This window comes from Vombatus ursinus, unplaced genomic scaffold (genome assembly GCF_900497805.2).
Source record: "Vombatus ursinus unplaced genomic scaffold, bare-nosed wombat genome assembly UNPS02014768.1, whole genome shotgun sequence".
NCBI lineage: Eukaryota > Metazoa > Chordata > Mammalia > Diprotodontia > Vombatidae > Vombatus > Vombatus ursinus.
In genome coordinates, this window is record NW_020954546.1 from 8,043,239 (window position 1) to 8,057,408 (window position 14,170).

The 14,170-nt window shown below is 40.9% G+C and overlaps 1 protein-coding gene across 1 annotated transcript; it reads right to left on the reverse strand.

The window, feature by feature from the left end:
* Positions 1-5,032: 5,032 nt before the first annotated feature.
* Positions 5,033-13,616, reverse strand: LOC114043393 (T-cell-specific guanine nucleotide triphosphate-binding protein 1-like). The gene is made up of 3 exons (XM_027862495.1): positions 13,549-13,616; positions 12,960-13,173; positions 5,033-6,553 (listed from the first exon to the last, which is right to left on the reverse strand). Exon 3 carries the CDS (start codon positions 6,532-6,534, stop codon positions 5,284-5,286), a length of 1,251 nt encoding a protein of 416 aa, XP_027718296.1. The 5' UTR covers positions 6,535-6,553; positions 12,960-13,173; positions 13,549-13,616; the 3' UTR covers positions 5,033-5,283.
* Between the last annotated feature and the right edge of the window lie 554 nt (positions 13,617-14,170).

The window sequence follows — 14,170 nt, forward strand, 5'->3', positions numbered from 1 at the left end:
TCTCAAACTTTTTCAGCTTTATGTGTGTGTGTGTGTGTGTGTGTGTGTGTGCGTGCCCACACACGTGTGTTGTTGTTGTTGTTGTTGTTGTTATCTTTCATTAAATTGTAAGCTCCTTGAAGGCAGGGACTGTCTTTTTCATATTTGTATACCCAGTGCTTAGCCAGTGCCTGACGCATAGTAATCACTTAATAAATGTTTGTTGACTGAATGACTAGCAGTCAGCACATCTGAGTTTTATTAATGATTCTGGGTCTTTGGGAAGGGTCTTGGCCTCTTTGAGCCTCAGTTGCCTCATCTGTAAATTACATGGTCATATTAGACACTCTTTAAGGTCACATATAGTTCAAAACAATGTTGCAAATAACACTGGACATAATTCTGTCTTCACTCTGGTTCCAGGACTAAAGAGTCTTCACCACCAGAGAACCAAAACTTAACCCTTCAGTTACTGAAATTAGTTACACATCTCCATTGTATTTATAGAATTTCACACTTGGAAGGGGCCTCAATGACCTTCTCATCTGACTTCTATTGACCTTGGGTCCCAAGATAACATCAAGGCATCAATGACTCGTTTTTCCTCATGGACATGAATCCTATAACATACCTGAATAACCCTAACCCTAAACGCACACTCTAACCCTAACCCTAACCCTAACCATTATTGACAACAGACCCAACAAGTGTTTACCCAAACTTCTTTTCCCTTTCCTTCAGCATATTAATGCTGAGCTTAGTAAGGACACATGATCAACTTAGCCCACTGCAATTCAGGATTCCTGAGCTCAAGAGATTCTCCAGCCGCAGCCTCCCTTCCTGTGGGGATTATAAGTGGGCAAGACATATGTGACCCTGGGCAAGTCACTGGTTGCCTCAGATTCCTCACATGTAAAATATGGATAATAATAGCACCTAACTCCCAGGGTTGTTGTGACGATCAAGTGAGATAATTACAAAGTGCTTAGAATGATGCCTGGCACATAATGGATACTCTACAGATGTTAATAAAAATATTATTATCCCCATTCTCCACCATGAACCTTGTGTGCTTTGGTGGGAGAATGTGACTCAGATTTATGGCTGGATTGTCATATTTTGATCATTCTTATTTTTGGCTTCTATTGAATAAATGTTATAATGATTCCTGCTTTTGTCTTGATGGAAGTGAATTTCATGTCAATGGGAAGTACACTGGTGGGGTCTCATAAGCTAGAGTGTCAAGAATAGGAGTGAATCTTCCTTTATCCTCCACCATATTAACCCTCTCGTATGATGCACCAAGGTTATCCCTGAGATTCTGAGAGAAAGAGAGGTTGAGTTGTAGTCATATTTTCATAGCCCCGGCCAGTCCTCCCACTCTGGGAATATGAGGATAGGCTGGAGTGAGTAAATCAGCCCCACTTGAGAGAGACAGAGACAGAGACAGGGACAGAAAATGACAGAGAGTGCCACTGGCCGGCTGTGAGTCTGAGACCACTCTCAGGCCACATTTGTATGAAGGCGTAGATGCCATATTTTTTTACATTCGTATCTGACAGGAAACAAAAAAGGCATAACTAAAACATTGGCTGATTAAACTGAGATCAAGAAAGTTCACAGCAAGCTACAATAATAGATCAATTCAAATAAACTGAAATTTAATAGAGACAGACGTAAAGTCACACACGATTTCCGAAAATCATCTATATAAAAACCAGAGATGGCACATAGCAAGACAACAGGCTATATAAGGGGAAGAAGAAGGCTCTTAGGTGTTTCAACCATCTTCAAGCACAATATAAATCAGCCATGAATGGAAACCATTTAGCCAATTCCTATCGGTGCATAGCATTGTAGTAGGCAATGGGAGGGAGAAAAAGGCTAGGTAAAACTGAGTCTCTAACCTCATGGTGTTCACAGTATAGGAGCAGTATAAAATATAGAGCAGATAACTCTAAAATAGAATCATAAGTGATAAGGCCATTGAAGTGTTGCAATATAAAATGTCTTGTGAACTTTTTGATATTAGCCAATGCAATCTTATGATAAATTCATGATAACATAGTGTCCCCAGTGAGACAGGTGATAATCCTACCCTGCTCAGGTCACATTTGGAAAACTGTCTACACCGAAGGTTGCCACATTTCAGCTTCCCTCCCCTGCTCTATCCAGTCCACCACATAGCTAGGGACATAGAAGGGGGAGGGGACGAAAAGTAAAGAGATACAGAGATAGGAAACAATTTTAAAAGCTGACCAGTGGCACAAAGACATGTGTGTCATATTGTACCAGCTCCTATCGTTTTCTTTCCTCCTCCCATGAATTGGTTCTGAGAAACTTGATCACTGGATTTGAAATGGAGTTCAAACGCAAGAGATGGGGAAGAGAAAAAGAAGGGTTAAGGAAGGGGAAGTGGGAACAGGAAAAGGAAAAGAAGGGGAAGAGAAGAGGAAAAAGAAGAGGAAGGGGAAAAACAAGAAGGTGGGAAGCCAAAGGAGAGAAAGGAGAGGAAGAGATGGATGTAAAGAGAAGAGGAAAAGTGGTCTTCTCCATATTATATGTGCCTTTGCATTTCTGAATCATTGGATCATAGAATTGCAGTGCTGAAAAGAACTTCAGAGGTCACGTTCCCTCTCCACCATACCCAGCATATTCGTATCCAGTCTATTTCCAGATCCGAAGGAATGGGGAACTCATCACTCCTTGGGCTGCCCATACTTAAATTTTAAAGTTTGTAAAATGCTTCATATGTTATCGCATTTGGTCCTTACAACAATCCTTTAAGACAAGTGCAGTTGTTAGTCTCATTTACAAACAAAAATGAGGCTCAAAGCAATTATATGACTTGGCTTGGATGACATAGCTAGTTAGTGCCTGAAGCAGGATTTGAACTCAGGTCTTCCTGACTTCAAGTCAAACACTCTATCCCAGGGGTGTTACAAACTTTAAAATTCTATGCAAGTAGTAATAGTAGTAGTGGTGGTGGTGGTGGTAGGGATTATAGTGGTGGTGGTGGTGGTAGGGATTATAGTAGTGGTGGTGGTGGTGGTGGTAGCAGTAGTAGTAGTGGTAGTAGTAGTAGTAGTGGTAGTAGTAGTAGTAGTAGTAGTAGTAGTAGTAGTAGTAGTAGTGGTGGTAGTAGTGGTAGTAGTAGTAGTAGTAGTAGTAGTAGTAGTAGTAGTAGTAGTAGTAGTGGTAGTAGTAGTAGTAGTAGTAGTAGTAGTAGTAGTAGAAGTAATATCTCCACATCTGTGGCTCTGATACACTTTCCCACCTGACCACTCTCTATCAATTTTATATTGTTGAAATTAGTCAAGTGGTCATATGCTATTGTCCTCTCCTTCCTTTATATATGCAGAGGTTTATGGGTACAGAACACTACACATGACACCACACATTTAAAAAGTATACAACTTAGTTTTACTGAACTTTGTTTCCCTTCCCTCTCTTTGATTCTCCATTACAAAGTATGGCTCTCTGGGAGGAGAAGTGGGAAGGGCTACATTGTGAAATGTGGATCATATCAAAACAATAGTTATCAATAAAAGTTACTATTAAAAGAAATTATATACCTTTGGAGGTATATAAGTAAGGACGATATCAAGACAACAAGGCAAAGCAACAAGCATTTTTATTTATTTTTAGCATTTAAAATTCTCTTTGAGTTGCAAATTCCCTCCCTCCCTCTAGCCCTTCCTTCACCCATTAAGAAGGCAAACAATATGAGATCAACTATGCATGTCAAATCATGCACAATGTATTTCCACATTAGCCCTGTTGACAAAAAAGCAATAAAAATAAAGCTACTGTAAAAATTCTACTTCAATTTCCACTCAGAGTTCACCTGTTCTCTCTAGAGGTGGATAGAAGTTTTCATCATTTCTAGAATTGTCTTGGATCATTGTCTTGGTCAAAGTAACTATCTTTCACAGTTGGCCATCATTACAATGTTGCTGTTACTGTGCATAGTGTTCTCCCGGTTCTGCTCACTTCACTCTGTATCAGTTTATATAATCTTTCCCAGGCTTTTCTGAAACTACCTCCCTCATTATTTCTGTTTTTAAAGTTTTATTTATTTATTCATTCTTTTATTTATTTTTAGTTTTCAACATCCACTTTTATAAGATTTCAAGTTCTAAATTTTCCCCTCTCCCTCCGCTACTCCCTCCCCAAGATGGCATGCAATCTGATATAGGCTATACATATATAATTATATCGAACATGTTTACACGTTAGTAATGTGAAGGAAGGATCAGAACAAAAGGGAAAAACCACAAAAAAGGAAAAAAATGAAAAAAAAAAAAAGAGAACAACTAGCATGCTTCAATCTGCATATCTGCATTCAGACTCCGCAGTTCTTTCTCTGGATTTGACTAGCATTTTCCATCATGAGCCTTTTGGAATTGTCTTAGATCCTTGCATTGCTGAGAAGAGTTAAGTCTAACAAAGTTGGTCATTGCATAATGTTGCTGTACTGTATACAATGTTCTCTTGGTTCTGCTCACTTCACTCAGCATCAGTTCATGCAAGTGTTCATGCAAGAAAAATAAAGCTACTGTATTTTATGCAAGTGTTTCCAGGTTTTTCTGAAATCTGCCTGCTCACCATTTATTATGGAACAATAGTATTCAATTACATTCAGAAACCACAACTTGTTCAGTCATTCCCCAAATGATGGGCATCCCCTCAATTTCCAATTCTTCTGAGTCAAAGGGTATGCACAGTTTTATGGCCCGTTGGGCATACTTCCAAAATGCTCTTCAGAATAGCAGGATCAGTTCACAACTCCACCGACAGTACACAGTGCATGATTGTCCCAAATTTCCCACATCTTCTCCAACATTGATCATTTTCCTGTTTTGTCATGTTAGCCAATCTGATAAGCGTGGTGTGGTACCTCAGAGTCGTTTTGATTTGCAATTCTCTAATCAACAGTGCTTTAGAACATTTTTTCATATGACTATAGATAGCTCTAATTTCTTCATCTGAAAACTGCCTGTTCATATCCTTTGACCATTTGTCAATTGGGTCCCTCATCATTTCTTATAACAACCATTTATTAAGTGCTTACTATGTATGAAGAATCAACAAACTTATATAAGGGAAGTGAAACATGAAGAGGGTAGTTAACAACTTAACTCATAGTCAGAGTTTTTATGATTTTCCCCCATTAAAATTCTAATCAAACTAGCATTAATAGGTATGGAGGGGAATGGGCCTGGCCAGCCCTAACAAAGGTCATTGTTCCAGGCCCACCAGCTCCTCTATGTTGCTGGAAAGCCCATGTTTGTCCAGTATTCTTCAAACAGAGGTTTCCCATAGTTTGCTGAGGAGAATTTTAGCATCATTGGCCACTGTCTCAAGGAAGTGCAAGTGTGTATAGTAACTCTTTCTGAAGTAGAAGCCAGAGGCAACTAGACCTCCATTCACTGAGAAGTATACCTCCGCATACTTTAAAAGTCTCTCACTGATGCTTTCATCCCTCGTAACTGTCAACAGATGTGGAGACTTGATAAGGGCCTTCACCTCTTCCATAGGCTTATTGGATGCCTGGGAGATCTTAAGAAGAGATGCATCATCTACTCCAAATTTTCTTTGATAGTTGATCAAATGCTTCTTTAATTGAGCAATATCATCATCTTTAATGATACCCACAAAAGGGAGAGAGGCCTTTGTGCCAGTCTTCAAGGCCTCCAGCCAGATCCTTTTCTGAATACTAGCTTTCTTTTGGTCAATTATGTCCTCAGTAATATTGGGAAGGGACAGAAAAAAGACATGGCGTTTGTGCTCTGGAAGCTCTTTTGCCAATTCATCCTGCAATTTAGGGAAATCATAGGATTCTAATTCAAAGCTGGAAATCAAAAAGACTTTTGGGTCCTCAATCCCTATTTTCTGCAGATGTTGTAGGCAGTTGTTTCGTATCATCTGCAGAACATTCTCCTCCTTGAAGGTCCTGGGCTTGGATCTCCTTTCATTATTCAAATCAATGTCCACTTTGGTTCTCACAAAGTAAAACTTCTTCCCCATCTCTCTAATCTTCTGGGCAAGCTTCGCATCATTGACTCGAAATCTTGATGAGGAAATGATGACGAAGAAATCATAGCGACTAAAGTTCACTTGTTCTAGATAACTCTCTGGTTTGAAATGAAGGGTCCCAATGCCTGGCAGGTCCCATAGCTTTACATTAGGTAGCTCTGGGTGTTCATAAAAAGTAATATTTGTGGTTGTCTCCACGACCCCAGTGCTAGCAGCATCCTCATCTTCATGCCCAACCCCCCGGAAGGCATTGATGAAAGTGGACTTTCCTGCACCTGACTCCCCTGTCAGGGCAATGTTCAGGAGGGCATTATCCATGTCTTCAATCATCTTACTGATTATAGGTACAGCTTCTTCAAGTCTCCCCTCCTGCAGGGCTGATCTGATCAAAATGATTCTTGCTTGAAACAGTGAGTCTTCCCCTCCAGTAGATGGATTGTTGCATTCATGTATCATATTTGAGGCCAAAAACCTTGGTCTTTCTTCAGCAGGTAAGGAAGAGAATGAATGGCCCATGACTGGTCACTGGAGATCTCTGAAGAATGGAAAAAATAAGAAAGGTGAAGGAGAGAAAGCCACTAAAATGACCTTTAGAATCAGCTGATACCAAAGCAACCAGACTCAGATGTCTTTCCCTTCAGAAGAAACAATCGTTAATTGCCATCCACTATGGGTTTTCCTCTTGGAGTATTAATCTGTCTCCCTCAATACCATAAATGTGTTTTATACTCTTTTTTAGCCTTCATTTTGTACTTTGTAAATAGTCAATAAATTTTGGTGGTGGTTTTCATTAGCTCTGGTGTGCTGAATAATGGAGGAAAGAAGAGGGGAAAGGAGAATATCCTTCTAGTCTTATGGTTCCATAATTGTACTTGGTAAAACTTCCCAAAGTCAAGTCAAGTACATAAGCATTTATTAAGAACTTATTAAATTGGAGTAGAGTCAAGATGGCAGAGTACCAAGAGCAGTACAGTGATTTCCACTCCACAAACTCCCCCAAATAGATAGAGAAGATGGAACAGCCTAAATCCTGATGCAGAAATTCGGAAGTCACAGTGAGTCATTTTCCCAGCCCATATCAGCATAGGGACACACATAAAGAGGTCTTCAGACACTGGGGATAAGTCAGGCCAAGAGTGTACCAAGTGGAGCACTCCAGCGCCCAGAGAGAGGCTGTACATCAGGACAAGAGGAGGTCCCGTGTTCATTCTGGGGCACCACCAGACCCATACCAGGACACCAAAAGGGACTGACTGGTGCAGGTTGACCGCTTTATCATGTATTACCTACTTCTGAGTCATAAGCATGTGGACTGAGGAGGAGATCTGCACAGGGGAGTGGTTTCCCCAGGTAGGGAGGCCTTGGACTGTGTACTGAGGAATTTCAGAAGCCAATAGCAGCAGCAACACTGTGGATCATACTCAAGGCTTAGAGCTGGGACTCAGTTCCAGCAGTTAGCCCAGCCCGCAGAGGAATAACCGAGGTAGAAATTCCAGACCAGAAGGGAGCCTGCACTTCTGTACCTCTCAATCAGCAGAGCTCTCCAGCTGGCTGATGGGGCTGAGTCCAGCACAGCCTACTCTTGCTCTGATCTGAACTCAAGTCAGGAACTTGCAGAGCTTAGACTAGGGGACAGCCTGCTCTGGATTCGACTGCTTTGGGAGCGTGGAAGACTTAATTAAAAGGGATAAGCTGGGAAACTACACCTTGCTAAAAGGAACCACAGACACTAAAGTAAGAAACTAAACACACATGCACCAAATGGCATAGCGTCCACATTCTTAAAGGAAGAGTTAAATGAATTACCAGAGAGAACAGATAATAAAAGACCACACAAGGTGGGGGCCTCAACTTTCACATCTCAGAACAAGATAAATCTAACCAAAAATAAATGAGAAAGAAGTTAAAGAGATGAACAGAATTGTAGAAAAGTTAGATAGGACAGACCTTCGGAGAAAACTGAATGGGAATAGAAAGGAACGTATCTCTGTCTCAGTGGTATATGGCACTGACACAAAAATGGACCGTGCATTAGGGCATAAAAACCTCACAACCAAATGCAGAAAAGTGGAAATATTAAATTCTTCCTTTTCAGATCACAATGCAATAAAATTACATTTAACAAAGAGCCACGGAAACAAGAATATCAAGAGAATGAGTGAAAAAAAATGTGAAAGGAGGTAGCCTAGCAGTACCGGATCTCAAGCTATACTTCAAAACAGTAATCATCAAAACAATCTGGTACTGGCTAAAAAATAAAGTGGTAGATCAGTGAAATAGATTAGGTACACAGTATGCGTTAGCAAATGACCATAGTAATCACTGTTGGATAAACCCAAAGATCCAAGTTTTGGGGACAAAAGTCACTATTTAACAAAAATTACAAGGAAAACTGAAAAGCAGCTTGGCAGAACTAGGCATAAACCAGCATCTCACACCGAATACCAAGAAAAGGTCAAACTGGATAAATTATTTAGACAGAAAGAGTGATATCCGAAGCAAATTAGGGGAGCATGGAATATTTTACCTTTCAGGTCTATGGATAAAGGAAGAATTTATCACCAAACAAGAGATAGAGAGAAGTACAGGATGTGAAATGGATAATTTTGATTACATTAAATTATAAAGGTTTTGCACAAACAAAACCAATGCAGCCAAAATTAGAAGGAAAGCAGAGAACTGAGAAAAAAAATGTTTGTAACAAATTTCTCTGATAAAGGTCTCATTTTTCAAAATATAGGGAACTGAGCCAAATTTATAAAAGTAAGAACTATTTCCCAGTTGATAAATGGTCAAAGTATATGAACAGGGAGTTTTCAGATGAAGAAATTCTATCAATAGTCACATAAAAATGCTCTAAATCACTACAGATTAGAGAAATGCAAATTAAAACAACTCTGAGGTAGCTAACAGGAGAGAAAAAGAAAACGATAAATGCTGGAGGGGATGTAGAAAAATTGGGACACTTAATGCAGTGTTGGTGGAGTTGTGAGCTAGTCCAACCATTCTGGAGAACAAGTTGGAAGTACTCCCAAAAAGCTATAAAACTGTGCATACCTTTTGACCCAGCAATATCACTACTAGGCCTGTATTCCAAAGAGACCAAAGAAAAACAAAAAGGACCTATTTGTACAAAAATATTTATAGCGGCTCTGTTTTGTGGTGACAAAGAGTTGGAAATTGAGAGGATGTCCATCAATTAGCTGAATAAGTTGTGCCACATGATTGTGATGGAATACTATTATGCTGTAAGAAATGATGAGCAGGGTGCTTTCAGAAAAACCTAGGAAGTCATGCAAAGTGAAGTGAGTAGAACCAGGAAAACATTATACACAGTAACAGCAATATCGTAAGGACGATCAACTGTGAAGGTCTTAGCTACTCAGATCAAGACAATGATCCGGGGCAGCTAGGTGGCACAGTGGATAGAACACTGGCCCTGAAGTCAGGAGGACCTAAGTTCAAACCTGGCCTCAGATCCAACACTTGACACGTACTAGCTGTGTGACTTTGGGCAAGTCACTTAACCCCGATTGCCTCATTTAAAAAAAAAAAAAAAAAGACAATGATCCAAAAGAACCGTGATGAAAAAATGCTATTCACTTCCAGAGAGAGAACTGCTGAACTCTGATTTCAGAATGAAGCATACCTTTTAAAAACTTTCTTTTATTTTTCTTGTTTTATTTTGTGTTTCTTTTGCATCATGTCTAATATGGAAATAGGGTTTGTATGACCTTATATGTATAATTGAAATCAAATTGCTTACTTTCTCAAGGAGGCAGGAGCAGCAGAAGGCAGGGAAAGAATTTGGAGCTCAAAATTTTTAAAAATGATTGTTTAAAAAACTTTTACATGTAATTGGGAAATATTTAATGAAATAAAAAAATGATTTATTTTACAAAACAAAGTCAAATGGCTAAAAAGAAACCAAAACCAAAAAAGAGAAGAAAATGTAAGGCTTCTCATGGCAAAAATAACTGACCTGGAAAACGGCTCAAGGAGAAAAAAAGTTTAAGAATCATTGGACCTCCTAAAAACCATGACCAAAAAAGGAGCCTAGACATCCTATTTCAAGAAATCTTAAAAAGATAACTACCCAGAGTTCTTAGAGCCAACAGGCAAATTGGAAATAGAAAGAATACATTGGTCACCTCCCGAAGGAAACCCCAAAATGAAAACTCCCAGGAACATCATATCCAAAATCCAGAGCTTCCAGGTCAAGGAAAAAATACTGCAAGGGGCCAAGAAGCCCCTGTCAAAAATTTCACATGATTTAGTAACCACAAAAGAGTGGAGAAACTTGGAATATGACACTGCGGAAGGCAAAGAATATAGACTTACAGCCAAGAATAACCTACCCAGAGAAACTGAGTACAATGCTACAGGGCAAAATGGACCTTTAATGAAATAGAAGACTTGCAAGCATTTCTGATGAAAACGTCCAGGGTTAAAGAGAAACTTGGAAATTCAAAATCAGGAGTGATGAGAAACATAAAAAGGTAAACTGAAAGAATAATAACGAAGGATTAAACAAAGATAACCTACCTATATTCAAATATAGGGAGATGATATATGTGCCCCCTCTGAACCCTGTCATCACCAGGTGTCACAGAGGAGTCCAATTAGGCAAGACCTCCGGAGTGGTTCTGTTATGTGTTAATGACCTCAAGAGTGGAAAGAGAGGGGAAAGTCACTGGAGTAGCCAGGAAAGGAAAGTCAGGGAAAATGATCTCAAAAGTAGACATCTGTATGAACAAGGAGGAGGGGGAATTAGAGGGAGGGAATACTTCTAAGCTCAGTAAGGGTGGGGAGGTAGGAGGATGATTGGACTGATTAAAACAAAGAAAAGATATGTTAAAAAAATAATAATAATATGAAGAAAAACAGCTTTGAAAGACTTGAGAACTCTAATGACTGAAAATGATTCCAGAAGATGCATGATGAAACACACTACCCACCTCCTAATAGAGAGGTGATAGATTCAATAGATATATATAGATATATATACACACATACATACATATATACTATATATAGTCATATACAAATTCATACAGATGCATACATACCAACATATATACATATATGCATATATGTATGCACACACATATAGTAGACTTTATATATGCATATGTGTATATATACACATATATGTATGTGTGTATATACACGTATATGTGTGTGTGAATACACACACATATTAATAATATATAATTATGGACATGGTCCATGCAGGACTTTCTTTTGCCTGATTATGTAAAACTCTTGTAACAAGGGGTTGGTTTTCTTGCTTAATGGGGGTGACAGGGAAGGTGAGAGGGAGAGAAGGCAATTTTCTTTTGAAAACAATTTTTAATTCAAAAAATAAAATTTAAATTCAGTAAAAATGAAATTTAAAAAGTCAAATCCAAGCTGTGGAAGAATTTGCAGGAGGACAAAGCTCTTAGAGGAGAAGTGCCGAACCTTAGCAGGTAAGACACTCCGAAAAATGGAAAAAGAGATTGAAAAAAAAAAGAGGAAGGCAGTTGAAACCTCTTCAAGAGCGAAGGCAGGTCAGCAGAGAAGGAAGCACAGACGATGACCGTTTTGAAAGTGCCTGCTTGAGTTTCTCGTATACCTTCTGTAAAAGTGGTATGAAATAGAGAGAAGTGGTCAGCAATGCAATCCTCTCTTTTCGTTTTATTGTGTATGTGGAAATGCCCGTTCTAGGATGCTCACGTTCAGATGTTTATGAAAAGTTAAGCCATACTAAGTAGAGAAAGAGATAAGAACAGAGATAGAGAGAATTAGGCACGTGGTAGAGAAACACTAGGACATGGGGCAAAGAATCTCTTGGATTTGAGTGGTCCTGCCCCTTTCCTTCTTCCCCCTTTGCCCCCTCGATTCCCTTTTTCTTTCTTTTTCTTCCGCTTATTAAGTCATCTATCAAGCAACCAGAAGAAAAGCATCTATCTGATGACCCCTGAGATGTCTTCCACTTCTCAACCTACCGTCTGTTCCAAAGTATATTTAGAGAATGACAAAGCGACATGGCTTCCAGAGAGGAAGACTGGTAGAATGGAAGGGGTGGAGGTGGGGAACATTAGAGTGAGAACATCCGGGTACATCTGGAAGTTGACATGGGCTGTAAGGGATGGGTGGGAAAATAGCCCAGAAGGAGGGGAGGGGGAGCGGGATGGGGTGGGGAGAGAGCAGGCATTGCAGGCATTGAAAACAGCGTAAGGGAAGAGAGAGGGGAGAAGCATCTTCAGGGGAGGAGGAGGGTGAGAGAATGGCTCTGTTTGGCTGCACTACAACCTATGTCCATATTAGGCACAGACAAGGTTGAACACCGCAGCCAAGGTACTGCACCAGTTTAAGGAGGTGGGGGCAAGGGAGGAAGCAGTGGCTTAGAACTCTTAGCCCTGAAGTCCTGCCTCTTTGAAGCCCAGTGCTCAGGGTTTTTCCTCCCGAGTTTGATCTCATATCCTTGCATTCCCCCAAAGTGCCCACCCTGAGCTGCAGAAGCCATCCAATCAAGATTGCGCTTTTATTTACAGACGATCACCAGCCTCCGTCTCCATTTCCATGGAGATTAGAAAACGCCTGCCAATTGTGGTACCCTCTGACCGTGCCTGGTACCAGAAGCATCCAGAGAAAAGTCACCCGGCTGCCAGGGAAGGCTGGTCGAGGGTTGGCTCACTTCCAACATTCCAGTTTGCCGTACTTTAGATCCTGGTAAAGCCCTGACCTCTCAGTGCGATTCCATCCTGGCAATTAGCCCAGAACTGTGCCACCCAGAGTACCCTTCCCACAACCCACGAGGCTTTCAATCTCCTCAGTAGGAGGACCTTTTATACAGAGGGTTGGAGGGGTGTCACGTCCCTTTTTGTCACCCCTTGAATCCATCAGCTCCTGAGGAAAAATCAATAGCATTGGTAAGAAACCAGCTCCAGACTTACCTCTGGGGTTAGTGGGCAAATACTCTGACCTCCCCTGGACTCACAGACACGTCTCTTCAGTGACCCAGAGCTTCTGCTGCTCGATTCAAAGGCAGGGACAGATGCTGAGACTTGTGACTTAAGGACTGATTCAGTCCCCACTCACGGCTTTTATATGCTAGTAGAGGTCACCAGTCGTGAAGCTTTCTTTTGCATTTTCCCAGAAAAGACATCTCTAAGAAGAAATATTATGAAAGAGGCCTAAGAAAAGAATTTTGAGATCACTGACCACTCAATCAACAAGGAGGTATTCTCTATCTCCTCTCTGATTCAAAGTGTTTTGATTACCTTTATGAAGCGCCTACTGCATGCAACGCACTGTGCTTTGTTAGAAGAGCAAAGGTCCCTAAGGTCAGTGAGCTTTGAGACGCACAGAGGAGATAAGAAAGAGACATAGGCAACTAACTGTCCTAAGCCACAGGAGTTGCAGACAAAGCGCTGGGAGATATGTGGAGTCACTTCTAGCTGAGAGGGTGAGGGGAGGCTGCATGGAAGAAGCCCCTTAGCTATGGCCTGCAGAAGTTTAGCCTATTTTGATTTTGGCCCCTACCTGCTGCCAGGCTGTGCAGGTCTGGACCAGAGAAAGGGAGGGAGGTGGTCAAGGTGACACCTGCTTCGGGAACGGTGACTCAGTCCATTTGGCAGGATTATGGAGTAAGGCTGATGGAGGAATGCCAGGGTGGCCTCTGAAACATAAGCAAATAAGGGACGAGGACAAGAAAGCTGACATTATGTAAACCTCGTATACAAAGGGCTTTACAGAAATTGGCTCATTTGATCCTCCCAACAACCCTGACAGGTAGGTACGTTATCTTCCTCATTCTATAAGTAGGGAAGGGTAGCCGAGTGGTGCCATGGTGCACAGAGCACTGGGCTTGGAATCAGGAAGACTCATCTTCCTGAGTTCAAATCTGGCTTCAGACACTAGCTCTGTGACCCTGGGCAAGTCACTTCACCCTATTCGCCTCCGTTTCCTCCTCTGTAAAATGAGCTGGAGAAGGAAATAGCAAACCACTCCAGTATCTTTGTCAAGAAAACCCTAAAATGGGGTCGCAGAGAGTCCAACATGACTGAACAACAACAACAGATGGGGAAACGGAGGCTTACAGGGGTGAAATGACTTGCTCAGGATCACACAGCTAGTGTCTGAGGGAGGATTTGAATTCAGGTCT